Source organism: Ceratotherium simum, chromosome 10 (genome assembly GCF_057802395.1).
Source record: "Ceratotherium simum simum isolate JZ-2026a chromosome 10, ASM5780239v1, whole genome shotgun sequence".
NCBI lineage: Eukaryota > Metazoa > Chordata > Mammalia > Perissodactyla > Rhinocerotidae > Ceratotherium > Ceratotherium simum.
The window spans coordinates 81,916,623-81,941,440 of record NC_141909.1 but is presented as its reverse complement, the minus strand read 5'-3'; the positions used below and the strand labels follow the sequence as shown (position 1 = coordinate 81,941,440).

General features: G+C 36.7%; 1 protein-coding gene across 12 annotated transcripts in view; it reads left to right on the top strand.

Moving 5' to 3' along the window:
• Nucleotides 1–24,818, top strand: part of IFT88 (intraflagellar transport 88) — a 123,649-nt gene that overhangs the window by 42,593 nt on the left and 56,238 nt on the right. For all 12 annotated transcript variants that reach the window (XM_087436330.1, XM_004435246.3, XM_087436328.1 and 9 more), the window contains 6 exons: nt 6,698–6,797; nt 11,946–12,032; nt 18,310–18,496; nt 20,203–20,311; nt 22,031–22,181; nt 22,666–22,781. In XM_087436330.1, the coding sequence (XP_087292456.1) occupies nt 6,698–6,797; nt 11,946–12,032; nt 18,310–18,496; nt 20,203–20,311; nt 22,031–22,181; nt 22,666–22,781 (750 nt within the window). The remainder of the gene's footprint in view (nt 1–6,697; nt 6,798–11,945; nt 12,033–18,309; nt 18,497–20,202; nt 20,312–22,030; nt 22,182–22,665; nt 22,782–24,818) is intronic.

Genomic DNA, 24,818 nt, shown 5'->3' with positions numbered 1-24,818 from the left:
TTCTATTCAAGTCGTCTGCCCATTTTCTTTATCAGATTGTGGGATTTTTTGCTCTTGTTGTATGAGTTCCTTATATATTTTGGATATTAACACCTTATCAAATAGATGGCTTACAGATATTTTCTCCCATTCTCGTAGGTTGCCTTTTCATTTGGCTGATTGTTTCTTTTGCTGTGCAGAAGCTTTTTAGTTTGACTTAGTGCCACTTGTTCATTTTTTGTTTTGCTGCTTGTGCTTTAGGTGTCATATCCAAAAAAAATCATTGCCAAGACCCATGTCAAGGAGCTTTTCCTGTATTTTTTCTTCTAGGAGATTTATGGTTTTCATTTCTGATTTTATTTGAGTTTTCTCTCTTTTTTCCTTAGATAGTCTAGCTAAAGATTTGTCATTTTTGTCTGTCATTTCAAGAAAACAACTTTCAGTTTTGTTGGGCTTTTCTATTGTTTTTCTAGTCTTTTGTTTCATTTTTTTCTGTTCTGGTCTTTGTTATTTTCTTCTTTCTGCTAACTTTTGGCTTAGTTTGTTCTTTTTTTTAGTTCTTTGAGTTGTAAAGTTAGGTTGTTTATTTATGATCTTGTTTTTTCTTAATGTAAGCATTTATTGCTGTAAACTTCCTTCTTGGAACTGCTTTTGCTGCATCCTGTAAGTTTTGCTATGTTTTGTTTTCATTTCATTTATTTCAAGATATTTGTTTGACTTCCCCTTTGATTTCCTCTTTGATCATTGGTTGTTCAGGAGTGTGCTTTTTAATTTCTACATATTTGTGAATTCTCCTGTTTTTCTCTTGTTATTTGGTTTCTAGTTTCATACCATTGTGGTAGGAAAAGACACTTGGTATGATTTCAGTCTTGTTACATTTGCCAACGTTTTTTTTGTGACCTAACATATCATCTATCCTGGTGAATGTTTTATGTGCACTTGAGAAGAATGTGTATTCTACTGCTGTTGAATGTTTTGTATATCTCTGTTAGGTCCATTTGGTCTAAGGTATAGTTCAAGTCCATACCATTTCCTTATTGATTTTCTGTCTGGATGGTCTATCCATTGTTGAAAATGGGGTGTTGAAACCCCCTGCTCTTATTGTATTATTGTCTATTTCTCCTTTCATATCTGTTAGTATTTGCTTAATATATTTAGGTGCTGTGATGTTGAATACGTATATATTTACAATTGTTATATCTTCTTGATGAATAGACCTCTTTATCATTATATAATGACCTTCTTTGTCTTTTGTAACAGTTTTTGACTTAAAGTCTAATTTTGTCTGATGTAAGTATAGCTACCTTGGCTCGCTCTTGGTTTTTTCATTTACGTGGAATATCCTTTTCCATCCCTTCATTTGAGCCTTAAAGCTGAAGTGAGTCTCTTATAGGCAGAATATAGTTGGGACTTGTTTTTTAATTTATTTCAGATAGTCTGTGCCTTTTGATTGGAGAATTTGATCCATTTACGTTTAAAGTGGTTATTGATAGGTAAGGATATTGATAGGTAATTATTAATTAGTAATTATTGATAGGTACTAATGCCATCTTATTGTTTTCTGGCTGTTTTGTAGTTCACTTGTTCCTTCCTCCTCTCTTGCTGTCTTTGTGAATTGATGATTTTCCATAGTGATATGCTTTGATTGCCTTTTTTCTATCTTTTGTGTATTTGCTGTAGGTTTTTGCTTCCTTAAAACATATTATAACAGTCTGTTTTAAGCTAATAACAACTTAACTTTGCATACAAAAAGTCTACCCTTTTACACCCCCCATAATTTTATGTTTTTAATGTCAAAATTTACATCTTTTTATATTGTGTATCCATTAACAAATTACTGTAGTTATAGTTATTTTTAATGCTTCTGTCCTTTATACTAGAGCTCACACTACCATATTATAATAATAGAGTATTCTGAATTTGACTATATAGTTACCTTTTCCAGGATATCTTACATTTTCATATGCTTTCATGTTACTAGTTAGTGTCTTTTCATTTCATCTTGAAGAACTCCTTTCAGCATTTCTTGTAAAGCAGCTTTAGTGGTGATGAACTCCTTCAGCTTTTGTTCATTTGGGAAAGTCTATCTCTCTCTCATTTCTGAAAGGCAACTTTGCTGGGTAAAGTATTCTTGGTTGGCAGTTTTTTTTGTTTTGTTTTAGCACTTTGAATATATTATCTCACTCTCTCCTGGCCTACAAGGTTTCTGCTAAGAAATCTGCTGATAGCCTTATGGGAGTTTCCTTATATGTGAGAAATATCTTTTCTCCTGCTGATTTTAAAATTGTTTTTGTCTTTGATTTTAGATAGTTTTATTATAATGTGTCTTGGAGAAGATTGTTTTGGGTTGGAATTTTGGAGTTACCTATTAGGTTCATGAACTTGGATGGCTAAATCTCTCCCCAGATTTGGAAAGTTGCAAGTCATTATTTCTTTCAATAAGCTTTCTACCCCTTTTTCATACAGATGTTGATATACCATATTTTCATTATCATTCAGTTTAAAATAATTATTTTGTCTATGATTTCTTCTTTGAACCATGGATTATTTAGAAGTAGATTGCTTAGTTTTTAAGATGTTGGGCATTTTTTATTATCTTTTTGTTACTGATATTTAGTTTAATTTCATTGTGGTCTGGGGATATACATTGAATGATTTCAACCCCTTGAAATTTGTTGAGACTTGGTAATATCCAGAACATCCTTTACTGCTTCTAGTAACGTCTCCTGCCTTAAAGTTTGCTTTGTCTGCTTTCTTTTAGTCAGTGGCATATCTTTTTCACTTTACTTTTGATCGTTCTATGTTCTTAATTTAAGGTATGCCTCTTAAAAGCAATACAGAGTTGAGTTTTGTTTTTTATCCACTATGAAAATCTCAGTCTTTTTTTTTTTTTTTGAGGAAAATTGGCCCTTAGCTAACATCTGTTGCCAGTCCTTATCTTTTTGCTGAGGAAGATTGTCCCTCAGCTAACATCTGTGCCAGTCTTCCTCTGTTTTGTATGTGGGACGCCACCACAGTTTGGCTTGGTGAGTGGTGCGTAGGTCCGCGCCTGGAATTCAGACCTGTGAACGCTGGGCTGCAAAAGCAGAGCGCATGAAATTAACCACTATGCCACCAGGCTGGCCCCTGAAAATCTCAGTCTTTTAATTGGATTATTTAGTCCCTTTACGTTTAAGGTAGTTACTTAATATATTTGGGTTCCTATCTCCTATCTCACATTTTCTGTTTGTCTCATATGTTATGTTTCTTTTAATCTCTTTTTTTGCCTTTTTTTGGTAATTGAATATTTTAAATTATTCCAGTAATATTCCAATTCTCTCTCTTAACTTTTTCATTATGTATTCTTTTACTATTCATATAATCGTTGTTTTATAGCGTGCATCCCTGGCTTATTACATTCTGGTACGAGGGATTACTTTTACCATTTCATTGATAGTATTAGAACTTTAGAATACCTTAACTCCATTTCCTCCAACTCCTACCTTTTTAATTTTTGTCAGGCATTTCAAATCCTAAAATATTGTAAATCTCAACAAGGCATTACTATATATTTGTTATTCGCTGACCAGAGTTTCAAAAATGAAGTTTATCAGTCTTTTTCTTTATGGTTTATTGCTTTAATATCATGCTTAGAAAGCCAACCACCACAAAAAAAAACTAAGTATTTATTGGTTTTTTTTTTTTTTTGAGGAAGATTGGCCCTGCAGTAACATCTGTTGCCAGTCTTCCTCTTTTTGTTTTCTCTTTTCTCCCCAAAGCCCCAGTACATAGTTGTGTATCATAGTTGTAGAGTTGTAGGTCTTCTATATAGGATGCCACCTCAGCATGGCTTGATGAGTGGTGAGTACGTCCGTGCCCAGGATCTGAACCAGCGAACCCTGAGCCTCTGAAGAGGAACGCGCGAACTTAACCCCTATGCCACCGGGCCAGCCCCTAAATATTTATTGTTTACTGCAGGCCAGTTAGTGGGTCAGGATAAAAAAGAATCTGCCTTCAACAAGTTTACATTTGAGCTTAGTAGACAGATAATTATATTAGCAATAACAAAACTTTATAACTACTATGTTATACTAACAAAGCAAGTTACGTTTTATTGTATGGTATGAGATTACTTAGTAGCAATTGCTAATTGCTAATGTAGTCTGATGTCATTCTGTGTGGAAGGCTTCCCAGATTAAGTGACATTTCCTGAAGGAAAGTAAGGATGAAAGAGAAGGAAGAATGGGAAGATGTTCTAAGTAGAGGAAAGAGTGTTCTCAAAGGTCTGAACATTGACAGCCTTTCTCATATAGATTCTTCAAGGTAATTAAGCCCTAAGATTCTTTTTTTTTTTTTTTTTTTTTTTTTTGGTGAGGAAGACTAGCCCTGAGCTAATATCCAATGCCAAGCAAGCCTCCTCTTTTTGCTGAGGAAGACTGGCCCTGGGCTAACATCCGTGCCCATCTTCCTCCACTTTATATGGGATATCGCCACAGCGTGGCTTAGCAAGCAGTGCGTCAGTGCGCACCCGGGTTCCAAACCTGCGAACCCTGGGCTGCCGCAGCAGAGCGCGCGCACTTAACCACTGTGCAACCGGGCTGGCCCCTAAGGCATCCTCTACATCTAGAATAATAAGAGCTATGTACCATCCTTAGGAAAATTGAGAGAAAGTGACTCAAATAATTTTCTGCAGGGCTTAATTCCTTGGCAGAACCCTGTTTGAGAAAGGTGGAGAGGAGAGTACGATGCATTTGTCTTTGAAGCACTGGATTTGTTAGGAGCACCATGGTGAATGAATCAGTTTCTTAAATATTTCCTGCTTTTGTGGTCTTCCACATTTGTGGACGTACTATTCCCTCTTCCTGGAATGCCCTTCCCCTTTTTGTCAAATCAGTTCATACTTGTTCTTCAAACTGAGCTCAGATATTTCCCAGTCTGGTTTAGAGCTCAGAATACCTTTCTCCAGTCTGGTTTAGAGTCTCCACCCCTGTATTCTTGTATTCTTTTATAATAGTTCTTACACAGGACTTAATTTACTGGTCTTCCAGTATATTGGAAGCGTATCCAGTATATGCTTCCCCCATAAAGGCATGAACCATATCTTGTTTATTCTTATAGTCCCTATGCCAAACATACTGTCTGACGTATAATAGACATTCAATAAATATTTGCTGAATGCATTAATGAATCAATAGTTTTCAAATTATTTTCTGGGAGTCCTTGAAGTCTCATTAGCCGAGTCTACAGGCTATTTTGGGGGAGTGGGGCTAGGGGCAGAGAGTCATTCATAGGGTTACTGAGTAGGCAGGGCTTCAAGTCCACTCTCCCCACTTCAAGCAGAGGGGCTCTTTTATATACTGAGGTTAAGAAAAAAGATTCTGCTTGAAGAAAGGGATCTTCTGCTTTAATATATTTTTTATTATTTTTATTTTGCTGAGGAAGATTCACCCTGAGCTAACATCTGTTGCCAGTCTTCCTCTTTTTGCTGAGGAAGATTCACCCTGAGCTAACATCTGTGCCAATCTTCCTCTATTTCATATATGAGCCGCTACCACAGCATGGCTGCTGATAGGTGAGCCTGTGAACCGAACCCAGGCTGCCAAAGCGGAGTGCACTGAACTTAACCACTAGGCCGCCGGAGCTGTCCCTGCTTTAATATTTTTAAATTATTGGTCTAGACCAGTGGCATTGAAACATTTTTGAACTAGAACCTCAGAAAGAAATGTATTTTACGTTGTTTACTGAAACAAGTTTCATGAAACAGTCCTTGCCCTCATTATGCATAATGTCCTTTGATACTTTTTTTTTCTGTTTTTTTAAGTAAGAGTCATGATCTACTAAATTGATTTCAATTTGAAAAACATTAATCTTGGTGCAAATGGGTTTGGTATCAACAGAAATTGAGTTCAGATTCTTACTTGACAGTTTTCTTCCTGTGTAATCTCAGATCTTCCATTTTCCTATCTATAAAACAGAGGTAATGCCTATCTTTGAAGGTTGTTGTGAGGGTTAAATGTGACTATGCTTATAAAGGAATTAGTGCAGTGCCTGATAAATAGTTAAAAATAAGTGTTCTGTGTGCTTTGGGGAACAGATCTATGATAGTCTGTTGAAGTTTGGACACAAAAAATTAAATATATTCTGTAAGTTCTGTAGAACTTTTCTCACCATCAGAGCATTTAAGTTGAAAAAAAAAATAGAAACAATTTTACCTGTTACAAATTGAAATTGTTTTAGTAGTTAATTAAAAATTAGAATGTAGATATCAATCTAACGTTATTTAAAATACCATAAATAATTAGAAGTGAAAACAGGCTAATGAAAAATTGGATAAGAAAATTAGTTTAAAACTAAAGAGTTCAGCAACTTAATGCCTGTATTGGAAGAAATCAAGTGCATAGCCTTATATAACACTAGGGACACTTTAAAAAATTTTTGAAAAGTAACATTTAAGAAAACCACCACCAACGTAAATAATTTTATTTATTTATTTATTTTTTCCTCCAAAGCCCCAGTAGATAGTTGTATGTCATAGCTGCACATCTTTCTAGTTGCTGTATGTGGGACGCGGCCTCAGCATGGCCAGAGAAGCGGTGTGTCGGTGCGCGCCCAGGATCCGAACCCGGGTCGCCAGCAGCGGAGTGCGAGCACCTAACCGCTAAGCCACGGGGCCGGCCCGCCACCAACGTAAATATATTAAACCAAAATAAAATAACCTTTTTTATGCTTTACGTTATAGGTGTGTTGAAGTTGTGAAAGCTTCTCAATATGTAGAGCTAGCAAATGATCTGGAAATAAACAAAGCAATTACATACTTGAGACAAAAGGACTTTAACCAAGTAAGTTTAAAAAAATTTTAGATGAAATTTCATGTTAATTGGTCAAAGCAGTAATATTGGGAATTCCTTTGTAGAATAATTTTTATCTGTGATTATTTTGAAGTTGAGTAATATTTTTATTTCTGTCCTAACATAATTTCCACTAGTATAGTATTACTTTATTTTTTTTTGACCTGTTTGTCCTGTTTCTTAAAATGTAAATACTTTCCATCTAAAGCATGGTTGCTAAATAACTAAACCATATTCTAGTCCAGGGATCAGCGTTTCCCTAGAGGTTTTCACACTGTTTCCTGAAGCTCTAAGGTGTTTCAGAATCAGGGATTATGTGTAGGGCCTAAGGAAGGCCAGGAGCCTGAATAGGAGCCTGATGCTTCCATCTACTATTTTCACCAGAACAGCTTTCCTGTTACCTGTTTTACATATTTAGTTTATTCATTAGTGTTGCATTGGGCATGAAAGGATCCCATTGCTCAGCAGTTTCAGAAACTTCCAGGATCTCCCACTGGTACCACTGCTACCTTGCTACCATAGGTGGAACAGGTGCTCCCCCTTCAATAATCTGTCTCAAATGAGACATAGTTGTGACAAGATGAGAAGAATAGAGGCTTGGGGCGGGAGGAGAGGGGCAGATAACAAAAGAGAATAAACAGAATGAAACTTGATAGCCTAGTTTATAAAACCAATGGTTAGTTTCATATGTGCCCACAACTAGAAAACTCAGCTCCTCCAAGCTTAGACCCAGAGAACAGAGCCAGAGAAAGTTCTAGTTAACTCTAACCACAATATCTTTCCTACATCCTATCCCAAGCCTGTGTTTTCAATTTTTTTTTTTCCTACTTAAGGACCTTCCTTTTGTCTAGGAGACAGTAGAAATGACTAGCCCCTTTCTGGAGGAGGGGGGAGAAGGCCATCTACTCATGTGAGAGTAGAATAAAGTAGCCCCAGTGTTTATGTAAATCATGTAATGATTATTGATTAATACAATGCAGTATCGTGGACTGGTTTCATTGTGTAGTTGAATTTAGTATGCTTAAAAATGTTTAGCATTTGTAAAGCACTAAAAAGACTTTTAAAAGTATCTTTATATCTGTTCTGTCATTTGATCATCACACCTTTGGTCATTAAAAATGCCACTGATGACTCTCTAACACTGTTGTAGTGCTTTTCCAGTGGAAGTGAAGTGAGACAAATTGGTCTTTATTATCTTGTTGAAGTCATCTGTGGACCAGAAAAGTAATTTTTGTGTGTGTGAGAAATATTGTTATAGCTAACAAAATAGAGAAAACCATGTTTACCAATTTGCTCTTGATACTTTATTTTTGAATGGTCTTTTTTGAAAGATTTAACAATGTATTACCATAGTTCATGTTTTAAAACTGTGTCCATTAAGGAATAAACTCTAATTTTTTCATATTAAAATTCGTTTAACCCAGATCTTATTGTTTGTTGCTTTCCTAGCTATCCTCATTCAAAGTATCTTTTTTTGCATTTGCATTTTCAAGATTTTAATAACAATTAGTTTATCTATGTTTTAAAAATATAATTTCTGCTTTCTTTTCAACATTGCTGCTTTTACTTTGTGTTTCTTTTGTTTGTATATTGTAAGTATGACGAGGTGGGTATAATACAATCTTAATTTGAAAAGAACACTATTAGGTTAAAAAGGGTTGGGTTGACATAACTCAAAATGATCGTTTGATGAAGACTACTTTATTTACAATTCAAGGTAAAAGAAAAATGTATGCCTCCTTATGTAAGTGAGTAGTTAACTCTAAATACTTTTACAGATTTCTAGAGTGTGATTCTTTATGAATGATAATGTTTCGTAGTCACCTTTGTAATGAAGACAGAACTCTACTTAAAAAGCCAAAGGTGGATTAAGTGAAGTAGTTTATCTATTTTCCTAATTGTTTTGGGGGACGGGGGTGGGACAACACCCAAACTAGCAATGTTTTATTTTCATTATTCGCTTTGCCATTTACAAGTAAATTTAATTTTAAGTACAACTTCATCAGTTTCATTTATAAATAGATTTATAATATTTTACTTTTAAAAACAGAAATATTAGATATGCATTCATTGGACATGTAAAGAGCAGTTATGAAAACAGCCTATTTCAAAGCCAAAAAATACCTGAGAATGTTCCTTTTATTAGAATAATTAAATGCCTTTTTAGAATAGTGTATAGTTTAGAAACTTAAAATATGAAATATGTTTTTATTGTCAGGTTTTTTTTTTTTTTATGAGGAAGATTAGTCCTGAGCTAACATCTCTTTCCAATCTTCCTCTTTTTGCTGAGGAAGATTGGCCCTGGGCTAACATCCGTGCCAGTCTTCCTCTACTTTATATGGGACACCACCACAGCACAGCTTGATAAGCAGTGCATAGGTCCATGCCCTGGATCTGAACCTGCAAACCCCAGGCTGCCAAAGCGGAGTGTGCAAACTTAACCACTACGCCACTGGGCCAGCCCCTTTGTGAGATGTTTTGAAATGGATGTTTTAAGTTCAAAATACTTTTATTTCTTTTAAGTAATAGCTTTGGATTGCATTGCTTTTTACTTCTTATTTGAACTTATAGTAACCTTTTTGGGGGAGAATAATTTGATGTTAAATGTTGTCTTAAAAGTATTGTTATTGGGGCCGGCCCAGTGGTGTAGTGGTTAAGTTCCCATGCTCCGTTTCAGTGGCCCGGCGTTCTCTGGTTCGGATCCTGGGCGTGGGCCTATGCACTACTCATAAAGCCGTGCTATGGTGGCATCCCATATACAAAATAGAGGAAGATGGGCACAGGTGTTAGCTCAGAGCAATCTTCCTCACACACGCACAAAAAAGTATTGTTACTAATGAGCCACATATTAGCAAATATCAAAATTTTAAAATCTATACATTTCCTTGACTATAATATGAATAGCTGTTTCCAAAAGGAATGATATAAACTACTATAGCATTCCATATTGTAGAAAAGTAATTATTGTTGTTTGTTAGCCTGCTTTTGATATTCTGCTTTATGGATGACATAAATATTAGACAACAGCTTTCTTTCTCTTTATGCTTTGCTTCAGAACGTTTAATGGTTATGTGAGTTATACCTATTCTTGTGCCGTATATTTTAAATTAACAGATACATTTATTGTGACACAATCTAAAAGTAAAGATTAAAATATCTCAATTCTTATTCAAAGTGAAATGCAGCTTATAAAGCTTAGAGATTCAAAACAGCAGTGGCTTTTACATTAATAGCTGTGGAGGTCGTGTAAAGATTCAATGAGATAACTTCTACAGGATGAACAATATAAGTAGCAATAATTTCTGAGGTAAGTTTTAGGAACTTCTTGATAGTTTTATAAAAGATCCTTCCAAAAAGTAGGTGAGAAAGAGAATCTCAAAAGTGAGTGTATGATATTTGGAGTTGTTTCTTCCAGAGTTTACTTTGTGGAATTATAAACTACTGACCTAGAAACTTCCAAAGGTTTTCTTTAAAATAATCAAAAATCCTTTAAAAGAATAATAATTTGCTCATGTTATAGCCAAGGTATATGGATTCTAGTGTTTTAAAATCTTCTACCCTAAAAAAAATTGAGTTAACATGCTTAATGGCACTCCATTTGTGGTACCTCATTTGAGGTCAAAAACTTGCACAGCACACAAGATATTTTCAATAGCAATAGCTGATGACCATTGTAAAAGCTAAAGGAGGATTTTTGCTTGGACACAACTGCTCTCCAGAAGCAGGAGGCACCAAAAGGCCAAACATTCTCTATTCAGTTAATGTATTTTAAAGGAAGGAAGGAAGACCTGTTGCGTTTCTCTACTTTTCTTTCCTGATATTTCTGAGTAATTTCTAGATTGAGTACTCATTCACCTTTCATGCAAGGTGTCTGACCATTCCAAATGTCCTGTTTAGTTAGGATTAGACCTGCCAGGCAGTAAAAAAATGTACTTTCCTTTCTCATGGCTTGAAAATTTAATGATGTTTGCATTTACTTCAGATCATTTTTTCGTATACTCCCAGAATTATATTCTGTGATCAGTTTTGGAAAATTCTCAGCCGTTAGTCTTCCTTTTCCTTCTGGAACTCCAATTATATTTATTTATTTATTTATTTTTTTGTGAGGAAGATCAGCCCTGAGCTAACATCCGTGCGAATCCTCCTCTTTTTGCCGAGGAAGACCGGCTCTGAGTTAACGTCCATTGCCAATCCTCCTCCTTTTTTTCCCCCAAAGCCCGAGTAGATAGTTGTATGTCGCAGTTGCACATCCTTCTAGTTGCTGTATGTGGGACGTGGCCTCAGCATGGCCGGAGAAGCGGTGCGTCGGTGCGCGCCCGGGATCTGAACCTGGGCCACCAGTAGCGGAGTACGTGCGCTTAACCGCCAAGCCACGGGGCCGGCCCTAAAATTTTTTTTTTTTTTTTTTTATAATTTTATTTATTTATTTATTTTTCCCCCAAAGCCCCAGCAGACAGCGCATGTCATAGCTGCACACTCCTCCAGCTGCTGTATGTGGGACGCGGCCCCAGCACGGCCGGAGAAGCAGCGCGTCTGTGCGCGCCCGGGATCCGAACCCGGGCCGCCTGCATCGGAGCGCACGCACTTAACCGCTAAGCCACGGGGCCGGCCCATGCATCTTGACCTTCAAATCCTAGTTGTCTTAGTAGCTCTCCAGTGCCTTCAAAAAATATTTTTAGTATTTTGTCAAGCTTTTGTAATTGTTCTTTGTAGGAGAATGTTTTTGTATAGCCTAGTCTCTGATAGCCAGAAGCAGAAATTCTAGAAGTGTTCTGTAAAGAGCAAATTTGATCATGTATTTTAGGTAAAACCTTACCTTCTATGCAGGATGAATGCTAAACTGTGTCACAAGACTCAATATTTACTCTTCTCTTCAGCTGTATAATCTGCTGTTAAACCCATCTATTGTGTTCTTAATTTCAGTTATTGTATTCTTAGTTTCATTTTATTCTTTTTTATGAATTTTAATTCTCAAATGAAATTCTCATCTTGCTAATCTATTTTCTTAAACATATTAATCCAACCCTCTTGTGCCTTTCCTTGCTCTTACATTCCAGATAACACTGATCTTTTCCCCGATCTTAAGCCTGAATAGTGTCATAGTACAATGGTAATAACTTGCAGATATTTCATTTCTAGGCTGTAGAGACCTTAAAAATGTTTGAAAAAAAGGACAGTAGAGTGAAAAGTGCAGCTGCAACCAATCTCTCATTCCTGTATTATTTGGTAAGTTTTGTTTTTTTACAATTTAGAGTGATAATGTGGTATTTTTATGTTGCTAAATTTCTGCCTGAGGAGCATGCCTAAGGAGAGACTCCAGAGAAGGCCATTGGAGATGTCAGTGGCATGGGGTCTATAGAGGGTCTGGTCATGACAAGTTCTGGGGCAAGAATAAGTTTGTGGACATGAGTGAGAGGACCATCTCAGAAGGAGAAGGAGGGAGAAAAATTGTGGTAGTAAGTATCACATCATAGAATTATAGAGTAGATCTGGGAGATGAGCTAGAGATACATTTCAACTCCATGTTAATAATAAAGAAAGTGACATCTTAGGTTAAATGTTTTATGTAAGGTTACAGTGTCATCTGTAACAACCATATGTTGAGCGTCTACTGGATGCCAATCATGGGGGGAATACCAAAAGTCTAAAAGCTCCCTAAAAGGGAGCTTTCTTAATTCGGAACAAAGGAGGCAGGTAGGTAGACTAGGAAGGAAGAAAGGAGGGTTGGTAGAAAACAAATTAATGTAGATAACAAGTGCTTCAGAAATTCGGAGGAGGCAAATAACATTTTAATTTATGGCTTTCAGGGAGGATTTCCTAAAGTTGGACTGTGAAGTTCAGAATATAGATAAGAGAAAAAGGAACATTTGTGGGGAGACTAAAGGAATAAACAAAAGCACAAAGGCAAGAAAGCTGGGAAGGGAGGTGTACATAAGGATCATTGCGTTTAGTTAGACTACATATCCAGTCCCTTGTGGAGCTTCTGATTTGTGCACCGTTGAGAATTACTGCCAGGCTGAACTAATGTTACAGTGGAAAGGTGTTACATCCCTCATATATGTTAAGATGGAAAAAGAGATAAAAACCACTGGTGAAGAATGGCTCCAGTGTTTTAAATCTGCTGGCAGGAACGTGGTGCCAGGTACATGTCCAGAGGAGGGTACAGATTTGAGGGAAAGATGCCAAGTGTGTTTTTAAATATATTTTAAAATTTTTTGTAGCGATGGTGATACATTCAAATAGAAATGTCCAGGAGGCATGTGGAGCTGCTCTCAGACAGGAAATCAGGGTTAGAGATAAAATTTGATGATCGTCTCTGTAGAGGTTAAATAGATGATAGATTTGATAATAGATGCTGTGGACTGATTGTTTGTGTCCCCCCAAAATTCATATGTTTAAGCCCTAGCCCCCAGTGTGACTGTATTTGGAGGTGTGGGTTTTGAGAGGTAATTACGTTAGGTGAGATCATAAGGAGGGAGCCCGCGTGATGAGATTAGTGCCCTTAATAGAAGAGGAGGAGACCACAGCGCTCTCTCTCCACCATATGAGGACACAGTAAGGAGGCCATCTGCAAAACAAGAATTGGACTCTCACCAAACATCAAATTTGCTGGCACCTTGATCTTGGGCCTCGCAGCCTCCAGAACTGTGAGAGAGAAATGTTTGTTGTTTGTCACACAGTCTGTGGTATTCTGTTATAGCAGCCTAAACTAAGACAATAGGTATCTCCAAGGGTGAGAGCATAGCACAGAACTGAGAACTAACTTTGGGGTGTACATACATTAAAGAGGCAAGAGTCAATCAGATCAGGAAGACAGCAAAAGAACTATAGTATGATTTCTTTGAAGTAAAGGAAGGCACGAAGAGGAAGTATGTAATATTGAAATCAGAGAGGTAGTACAAGAAAATGAAAGCTCAGGAAAGGCCACTGTTGCTAGTGAGACACCAAACTCTGAGATGGAGATTAGCCTGCAGGAAGTTGACTGGGGAGAGCTCTTTGGATCAGCACCTCAGGGAGAAAGGTAGGTAGCAGCATTGAGCAGATGGGGAAATTAAGCTGTGATGCCATCACCACAAGGCCTTAGCCAACCCTGTAGGCCTTAGCCAACCCAGCCAAGTTCCAAGCCAACTTGGAAACTGAGATGGCTGCTCAGCACTCTCCCCTGCGTCAACCAGTCGTTGGATGGATAGCCTGCTCACAAGGAAGGGGGCATGACTTGAGGCAAAGTGCCTCTGTCTCTTTGGCCCAGGGTAATTTGCAGAAAGGGCTGACAGCTGAGGCTGGTGGCCAGCAGCATTCCGAGCAATTCTGAAGAACAGGTCTGTGGGGTGAAGCACAGTCTCCACCACAACCATTACATTTTGAATTTAGAAAATTATTAGTGAATTTTGTGAAAATGGTTTCGTTAGTGGCCAAATCTTTACCAAGTTTGATGAGTGTACAGGAGACCAAGAAAATCTTTAGAGAAGAAAGAGAAGGGTTAGATTAGGCAACTGAGCAGAGCCATTGGAGCATTGGATCAATAATTTGTTGTACCTAGTTCTGAGGAAGATGGTCACCATGAGGAAAAGTGATGAGTCTGTTATAGTTGAAGGTATATTGTTAGTATCCAGTATGTAGTTGCATCAGTTTTCTATTGCTCTGTAATAAGCCACCCCAAAATTTAGTGGCTTAGGATAACCATGTATTTGCTCACATTCTAGCTAAAGGGACTGGGTTCACCTGGGTGGTCCTTCTGCTGGTCTGGCCTGGGATCACTCATACACTGCCATCATCTGAGGCTTCACTGAGACTCAGATGCTTCCCTCATGTCTGGCCCTTAGCTGAGCTGTTGGCCAGGCATCTCAGTCCTCCTTCACAATGCTTTTCTAGCAGGAGAGTGCAGACTTCTTACTTGGGATGGGGTCCGTGAGAGGAGACCGCAGTGCACAGGTCTTATCAGTCTCCTTGGTGCGTTGAATTTGTTATCTTATTGGGCAAAACAAACATAGGAGAGAACCATACAAGGGCATGAATACTGGGAGAAGTAACCCATTAGGGGCATTATTTTAACAATCTATCACTCCCTGCATTCAAGCCCCAATTATTCACATCCTTTCCATATGCAAAATGTACTTGACCTCTCCCAAGACTCTGTCTCATCCAGTTACAGTATCAGGCTCAAAGGCCATCATCTGCATCAGGACTGGATAGAGACGGGGCTTTCTCAGGCACAGGTTCTCTTGATCCAAAGTTCTGGGAATAAAAAAAACATGCCATCTTCCCCCATACACTTAACATCCTGTGGTGAGATAAGAATAGGATAACTGTGATAGATCCCATTAAAAGGGGTGAGATGGAGGCACCTAGCAGTCACTGGTCCTTAGCAGTTTTGAAATCCAGCTATGGATGTAGTCAGTGCCCCCTAATGTGGGAAAAGGGAATAGTCCCTGATTAGGGCCCAGCTCTGATCCTCGGAGTGGTCCCCCAATCCTTTGGTCTTTGTGGCTCTTGGCTCTGTCTTTTGAGAGCACCTTCCTTTTACAGAAAAAATAACCTATGTTTGTGGCTGATTAGCTTTCTTACCCTGTTTTCTGCCCAGAAAAATTTCGGGCCCAGAGAACTTTTTTCATTTTGGACAAGGTCTGTCTGTTTAACCCAATCTGATAGCACTTTTGTTAGTACAACTCCCTTAAAAACTTGGCAGGTTTATATAAATCTCGTTGGGATTTCCTTCATGCTCCAAAAGCCACATCCATAATTCTTTTCAAAGCAGACCACTTTTTCTCTTAGGTGTACAAGGCTGCTGTGAATAGAGCCTTAAAGATACTTAGAAGCTTTTTTCTACTTGAGAGAGAAGAAGGTCTGCTCTGCTGGCACTACCTGAAGTCTTTCTGAAATGTTTCCAAAGAGTGTTACAGCTACACCCTTGATTTGATCTCTACCGTGCAACCATTGCTTACTTTGAGAATCTTTTGCCACCTAGAGAAACTGGAGACATGAAATAATTTTATTTTCCAACCCAGTGAGTTCTGGTTCTTCTATATTTCTTCTGAATTCTAGGTGCAAACTCTGAACAGTTCTCTCTTTAGCTCCTCTCTCTCACTGTACCTTATCATACCCAGTTAAAATAAGTTAATTGGCACTTTCAGCCTCCTGCCTAGAAACCTCCTTAGCCACATGCACACATTCATTAAGTACATTTTCTATCTTCCAAGTCAGTGTAGATGCCAGTTTTCCCAGTTATTTCATGACTACAAAACATGACTTGCCCTTTATCAAACCTCTAATAACAATTCCTTAACACCTTTCCAACCTCCACTAATCATTCATCATTCATCTCTCCACTCTCCATCAGCAACCCTTCACTGCTTTTCTAAATTTTGCCTGCTGCCTGGTCCAAAAGACAATGTTACGTGATTTCGTCTTTTTGTGTGTGTGTGTGTGTGTGAGGAAGAACAGCCCTGAGCTAATATCCATGTCAATCCTCCTCTTTCTTTGCTGAGGAAGACTGGCCCTGGGCTAACATCTGTGCTGATCTTCCTCCACTTTGTGTGGGACGCCGCCACAGCATGGCCTGACAGGCGATGCGGCAGTGCGCGCTGTGGATCTGAGCCCGGGCCGCCAGCAGCGGAGCGTGCACACTTAACCGCTACACCACGGGGCCAGCCCCTATAATTTCGTTTTTATGACAGCAGCACCCTACTTTTAGGACCAATTTTTATATCAGTCAAAGTTCAGAGTCCCACACAGATACTTATACATAAATGTTCATAGAAGCATTATTTATAATAATCAAAAGTGGGTGGAGGGCCGGCCCCGTGGCTTAGCGGTTGGGTGTGTGCGCTCCGCTGCTGGCAGCCCGGGTTCGGATCTCAGGCGCGCACCGACGCACCGCTTCTCTGGCCATGCTGGAGCCGCGTCCCACATACAGCAACTAGAAGGATGTGCAACTGTGACATACAGCTATCTACTGGGGCTTTGGGGGAAAAATAAATTAAAAAAAAAAAAAAGTGGGTGGAAAGAAATCAAGTGTCTATCAACAATGAATGGATAAACCAAATGTGGCATATCCATACAATGGGATATTATTCAGCTCTAAAATGGAGTGAAGTACTGATACATGGTACAACATGAATGAACATCGAAAACATGCTAAGTGAAAGAAGCCAGACATAAAAAAGCTATATATTATATGATTATATTTATTATGAAATGTCCAGAATGGGCAAATCCATGGAGACAGAAAACAGACTAGTGGTTACCAGGGACTGGGGGAAAGAGAGAATGGGGAGTGACTGCTAATCTGTGCAGGGTTTCTTTTGAGGGTGATAAAAATGTTTTGGAAATGTGATGTTATTGATACTGGTGATGGTTGTACAACTCTGTGAGTATATTAAATGCCACAGAATTGTACATTTTTAAAGGATCTGTTTTATGATATATGAATTATATATCAATTTTTTTAAAGTTCAGTCAGGGAGGCAGTCACTGTGAGTGTTATGGGAGAAGGGATATAGGAGTTAGAACTTATACAGTGGGGGAGGAGCTATGGAGATGAAGGTACAGAAGGGGAAGATAGGGGATCTGAGAAAGGATCACCAATCAGTGAGTGAGTAGCCAAGTGTATCCAGCAGCCACCCAAAGAGGGACTTTATGAAGAGGTGTATGGGAAACAGTTGCCTCTGCACAGCTGCCTCCTCTATGGGTCCACAGCCAAGCCCCATCATGGATCTGGATTGCTGTGGTCAGCAGAGACAGCACAGTCAGAAAGAAGAGCCAGATGTGGAGTGGAAATGAGTGAAGACAGGCTGGAACCCATGGGCGTCAATCAGTCCTGCATCTGATGACCAGAAAAAAACCTTCAGCGAGTAAAGGCTGCTGCTTCATGTCTGCATTCCACATGTCCTAGAAGTTCCTTTCAGCCAACTCTAGACAAGAGCCCTACAGGGAAGAGGATTCTAGGAAGTGTGGTTCCTAGCTTAACCAAGCTGACGTGGCACGAACCAAGCTGCACTACTTAGGAATTGAGAGGTCCACGTAGCTCACATGAATAATGGCAAGATTCTGATTGATCATTTGGTAGTGGAGACGTAGAGAAGAAGGTTGATTGCCAGAAATGCAGGACCTAGTAGGTGACACAACCAGTTTGATAGGGGGCAGAAAGGGGAGTGATGCCTTTATAGCTATCTTAGTGCTTTAGGTTTGGGAAGCATAGTACTGCAGGAAAGAAGGACATGAAATTTGGGCACTCGAAATGGAACTACCTACAAATAAATAATGTTGTTATTCAAACCATGAGACTGTCGAGAAGTCAATTACAAGATACTTGGGTAGTTGAAAGAGCTTGATGATTAAAAATCTTTTGTAGAATAAGCCTATCAAGACCAAGATATGTAAAATATTTGTTTCTGTTTATCATATCTGTAGTCTCAGAAAGTCTGTCATGTTTGTAATTTCAGAACAGTCAGAAAAGATATTTGATGAACTTCAAATAATTTGTATATGTTTTGTACTTATTCAGGAAAATGAATTTGCACAAGCCAGCAGCTATGCAGATTTAGCTGTAAGCTCTGATAGATACAATCCATCAGCTCTTACTAATAAAGGGAATACAGTTTTTGCAAATGGTGATTATGAGAAGGCAGCTGAATTCTATAAAGAAGCTCTAAGGAATGATTCTTCTTGTACTGAAGCACTTTATAATATTGGTAAGTAAAAGAGGGAGATTGCTTTCTTTTTTGTTTTTTGCGTTACCTTTTTTTTTTCTTTTTGCTCAAAGAGCTCCAACTGAGGAGGAGGAGTTGACCTTCTTGTCACAAAAAGTTGAAAAGAAGACTCTTGGATTATAAGTTATTTTTAATGGAATTCATGATTCAAAAGCTGTACACATGTAAAATTTGGATAGATATTGCCATATTGCCCCCTAAAAAAAATTTTCCAACTTCTGTTTCCACCTTGGTGTATGAGACTGACTGATTTCCCAAATTCCTGCTAATACTGAATGTTATAATTCAACTTTTGCCAAACTAAGACGTGAAAGAAATCACGTTTTCTCCCTTTTTAATTATGAACAATTCCAAACATTAAAGAATTATGCAGAAAAAATACTCAGGTACCTACGACTTATATTTATAATGTTTAAACATTTTGCCATATTACTTCAGATTTTGTTTTGAAGAAACGAGATGGTATAAGACCGGAAGGCTCACCGCCATCTCATTCCTCCCTGTTCCTGAGTTTGCAGTGTTGCAAACACATCTTGATGCAATACTGTATCTTATCTCTTAGGTTATTAATGAAGTTTCTTTTAAAGTTTTCTTCTCCCCGCATAGGTGTGTTTTGGTTTTTTTTGGTTTGCTTGTTTGTATTATCCTCTCTTTTTCTTGTTAGAACTTTTCCTCAGGTGTCTGATGATCCTGGCCTGTCTTCTCATATTTAGGAGTTTGCAGCTGAAAGCTCAGTGGGATCTCTGAGGCCACAAGTGAGGTTGATGGACTGGCACCCAGCCATGGGGCCATCTGTCTGATCTGTTTCGTTGGGGAACTGCCCATCAGTCAACTGGATCTTTTCCTCCTGGAGAAGACTCTTTAATCTCCTGCCAGAAGGAGAAAGGAAGACCTGGCTGGGTTGGGAAGAGAGGAGGCAGGGTGGAATTAGCAATTTTAGATGGAGTCAAGGAGAGCTTCACTGAGAATATGTTTAAAGTGTATTGGAAGGAAGGGAGGATATGACCATTTGGATACCTGGGAAAAGAGCATTACTGGCAGAGGGAAGTGAAGAGCAAGGACCTTAATGCAGATTGCTTGCCTAGATATATATTTATTTATTCTCTTTATAAGTTTTAAATACTTTTCCTAGTCCGTTGGTTGACTTTTAACGTTATAATTTCTTTTGTCAAATAGAATTTTTAAATTTTTTATACAGTCAAATTTGGCATTTTGAAAATTTGTAGCTTCATTTGTTTATTGCTTTACAAAGCCCTTACTTCTCCCAAGATTACAAAATTATTTTCTTATATTTTTGTATCATACTTTTACAGCTTTTTTTTTAGCTTTAAAATAAATTTTGAATTTATTCAAAATAGGAATAAATTCAAAATAGGAATCTACATTTTTTCATGCATAGTCAATTGTCCTGGCACTGTGTATTCCTAATCCCTTAGTCCTCATTGATTTTATATGCCCATTAACTGAATTCTATAACTGAGTCAATTTCTCAAGTTTTTCTGTTCTGTTAATCTATTTATCGTTCGTGCTCCCCTACCACACTTTAAAATCACTAAAGCTTTATAGCATGTTTTGGTATCTGTCAAACATTAGTGGAAAATCGCTGCCCACTCAGCCCACCTTGTTCGTTTTAAAAAAATTCCGTTTATCTTTATTTTTTCTTTTCTGTTTTTCTTCTTGTTTTTAAGGCCTTACCTATAAGAAGCTAAACCGGCTTGATGAAGCTTTGGACTATTTCCTGAAACTTCACGCAATCCTAAGAAACAGTGCCCAAGTTCTTTACCAGATAGCAAACGTGTATCTTATGTGAAAAACTTAAGGACAGTTATTAATTCACTCAGTTGGTGATTGAGTACCAGTTATTAAATAAGCTTAGCCAATGAAGTAATTGATGAGAATAATATTTTAAAGCCTATCAGATTAATATGATGAAAATCTTGAGTGATCCTGTTTTAAAAGATTATTTGTATTATAACAGGGATTATTTAAAAGTTAAAACTATTTATTAAATTTTGGAAATAGTAATTGAAGTAATTGAGGATGACATGTTGAGTCCTCATAAGCTATTCATTGAACATGAATTAGATACTTTAGAATGTATTGACTCTGAGTCTTATAGGGTATTTTTGAAGCAGTAACTTAACTAATTAAAAGGAAAATATTGTTTATTACTGATTGAGTTTGGATAATATATCTTATGTATTGTAGCTGACCCGTATAGATTTAGTGAATATAACTCTCCAAAGGCCTTAACTCTCCAAAATTACACAATATTTTGTGTGAATTCATTCCATTCATTCAGTAGTTATATATTGCCCATATACTATATGTGCCAATATTATATTTAGAACTCTGGGGAATGTTGAAATATAAAACATGGCTCTCGTGTCAGTTTCTTCTACAACTCTTAGCTTCCTTTATTTTTTTTTCCCCCCTGCCTTTGGTTGGAAAAGCAGAGATTTGTTAATGTTTTTAATGCCTTTGACACTATTTGAAAAACACTTTTATTTCTCTCCTTATTTTTTAAAAAATAAGCTTTGACAACAACATTGGGAAGGGTTAAAATCTTATATAGGTTTTTAAGTTACCATTATCTTGATATAAATTTTATATAAATATGTTTAGAAAAAAGTATATTATGAGGCATACCATTAATAATTTTAAGTCCTATCTGCTGTACTTTTGGTAGAGTAGATAAAAAAATTTTTTTATATAAGATTTTAGTTTTAGAGCAGGTGACTTCATTGTTATTTCTTTTTAGTGTTTTTATTTTGTCCGTTTAATTTTTCTGAAATTGCCAGTGTCATGATCTGATACTTCCCAGTTCATGATCAGTTTAGATCCAGTCTAGTAATTTATATGTTTAAGGCTATTTGAATACATTTCCTTATTTTTGTTTTTCTTCTGGTATCACATTTGTCATCATTAAAAACAGAAGCCTCTTTTTCAATAAAACTTTGGATTGGAGTATTTCATTTCATTGAAATATCTAATATAAAAATAAATAGTAGTCAGTAAGTATTGGTGGGAATAAATTATTTGAGTATATGTAGAGGACTTACTTGGCTACAAAAAAAGAACCCTATTTTGGACTTATAATCTAATTAGGGAAAACTCATAGGAAAGTACGTGGAAACTATTTCCTTAATATGTTGAGCATGTTAAGAGAGGTAGAATAATTGAACACAGCAATCAGGCATTTTTATTAAGGATAAATTTTGGACAATGCTTTGAGTAAGATGGCAAACTGTTAATTCTACTAGAAATTTGGGAGTTGATCTTAGTGGACAGGAATGAAGCAAAAGGAAAAACAAGGTATATATATATATGAAATAAGAGTGTTATTTACAGTACTACTCCATTTTTCATCCTCATCCCTGAAGAAATCCAAAGTAAACAGTATTAAATAGCACATTACTACAGGCTAAAAGATACTTTTATTGTAATGTTTTTAGGTTTCTTTCTTGGTCAATGAATTTAGAAATATTATGTTATCCTTAATTGAAATTGTCCAAGATATGAATTAATGGAAGATCCCAATCAAGCTATTGAATGGTTAATGCAACTGATCAGTGTTGTTCCAACTGATTCTAGAGCTTTATCTAAACTAGGAGAATTATATGATGGTGAAGGAGATAAATCTCAGGCATTTCAATATTATTATGAGGTAGGTGTATAACCTTACTTTCCTTCTACTTTTTAGCTTTTATAAAATGTTATTAAAAAAGCAGCAGCCTTTTAATTTTTAAAATTTAGAAATACTTATTAGTTTTAAATGAATGATGGAATATAAAGTTAGTTTTTGGTTAATTTTAATAAAAATGAAATTACAAGTCCAAATGTTTTTTTCTTTTGAAGCATTTATTTTGAAGCATCTATTACATTCTGTTACATGAAGCATGTAATAGAAGCATGATTCTGTTACATTTAATTTGGTTTGGATTATGTATCTGTACATCAAAAAGATATTTATAGATCATTAAAAAATGTGTCAAACAAATTTTAAGTTTTCTAATCTTATATAGTTTCAAAACTTATGAAGTTCTTAAGAAAATTCACAGTGGATAAATTCATTCAATAGGTAAAAAGTTCAGAAAATCAATTATACATTGCCACTGAAGTTGTATTGTCATGTTCCTTACTTTTTCCAGTCGTATAGATATTTTCCTTCTAACATTGAAGTCATCGAGTGGCTTGGAGCCTATTACATTGATACCCAGTTTTGTGAAAAAGCCATTCAATACTTTGAAAGAGCTTCTCTTATACAGTAAGTGACTATTATGATGTTATGTTTAATTAAATGTCTTGTGTTGAGATTTGATTTTATCCCTAGAATTAGACTCTTACAGACATATTAAGTTCATGAACAAATATTAATGAACATTTATGCATTATTTCCATTTTCTTGTATTATGTTGCATTTTATTTGGTCTTTATTTTGATAAATGTATTTCCTTTATATGCAAAGTTTTAAAAATACCTTCTTTAAGATACTTTTTAAAATATATTCTTATTCACATGTCGGCAAACAAGTATTATTTCTTTATCAATCAGAAGATGACTGTCTTAGTCCTAGGACAAAGTTTCATTTCTGAAAGCATTCTAATAGAAGTTGCATTGGTTTCAATTTATAATTGATATATGTTATATATTAAAAATTAAACTTTTAAAGATGTCTTTAATTTTATATCAGAATGTTTTGTACATGTCTGACTCAAAAATAACTGGAATATATCATATTCTGCTTTGTATTTGGCCAAACTGCATTTTAACATTAAATATGACTTTCAATCATTTGAACAATAAAGGAATGCTTAATAATTTGAGTGATCTCTGGGTGTAATTTGGATTAGGCAATTCATTTTTATGACATTTGCTTCACATAAATATTTTGTGATCTGTAAAACTAATTACCAAGCATAGGGGGATAGTTTTTAGTTTAATTATATGCTTGAGACTAAAACTACATAGGTAATACACTGTAAACTTTTTATTATACTTAATATTAACCCTAACCTTAGCCATTAGCTCATGTAAGACACTTTCTCCTTTGAGGCTTCATCCACCACTGTTCCATCCTTGACTCCTATTTGTGAATTTCATATGTTGACCTAACAGTCAGTCCCTTACCTAGTCTAGTTCATGCTCTTTCTTTCTATCCTATCAGTAGTCTAGCCTCACAAGTCTTGACCTCCCTAAGTTTATTGATCTTTACCTCCTCTGCAGTTCTGCCATCTAGATCTTATCTGATTCTGATTATCATCCAGCACATTTATACCGATAAATTCCTACATTATAATATCCAGCTGTCTGAATATAACCCTCTCTCTTTCCAACTTCCATACTCCCTACTATCCAATATGCCTTTCTTTCGTAGGATTGAGACCTCCAATCTCTTGCCCTTTCTTTCTCTTGCAGTCTCAGTCTTTCCTGGCTTTAGTTCTGAGTCTGTCCTTTCTAGGCTGCTTAATTGATCATATCTGTTCCGTTACTTGCTAACATTCTTGGTTACTTTTTCTCCCTTGCTTTGCTGCCTCATTCGTCCCCCAAAATTTTAGTTCATGAGTTAATCCAACCATTCATTCCATTCTTATACACAGCCTGGGAAACGCTATCAGAGATAAATTATGTGACCAGATGAATTGATGCCATACACATTTGTATTATGTGAACACTGCTCATCAGTCTTAAGTGTTTCTAGTTAACTCCCCCCCCTTTTCCCCTCACAGATCTCCTCAATTTCTCTCCCTCTTTTACACTTAAATTTCCCAGAAAATAGAGGCCCTTTCTAGGAACTCCCCTAAACATTTCCCTTTTCCTGCTTTCCTGTAAATTTACTTGCACCTGTTTTTGCCTCCTTCTGTCTAAGTGACAGAGACATTAAATGTGTGTTAATTACCTCTCCTCCTTCTTAGCATTTATTTTCTGTACTATACATCTTAATTTCTAGTTTTTCTCCTTTTTTTATATGCTAAGTCTTTATTTGTCGTGTAAGTTACACCTCGACAATAAAAATGTAAGCTCTCTGGAGGTGGTGGAGAGGTGTTGGTTCTTGTGTTACATAGTTCTTTACGTATTTCATAGTAGTTGGCATATTGTTGAATTAAATTGTATTACCTATCATTGCTGTTTCTTTACTATAGAAACTCCTCTCCTTGCTGTATATCTTAGGTTTTTATAGTTCTTAGTAATCTTCATGGTTCTGGTATTTTGGTAATTGGTTTAAGCCTATACTATTATTTTCTGTTTTCTTTTTCTTTTTTTTTTTGTGAGGAAGATCAGCCCTGCGCTAACATCTGAAGCC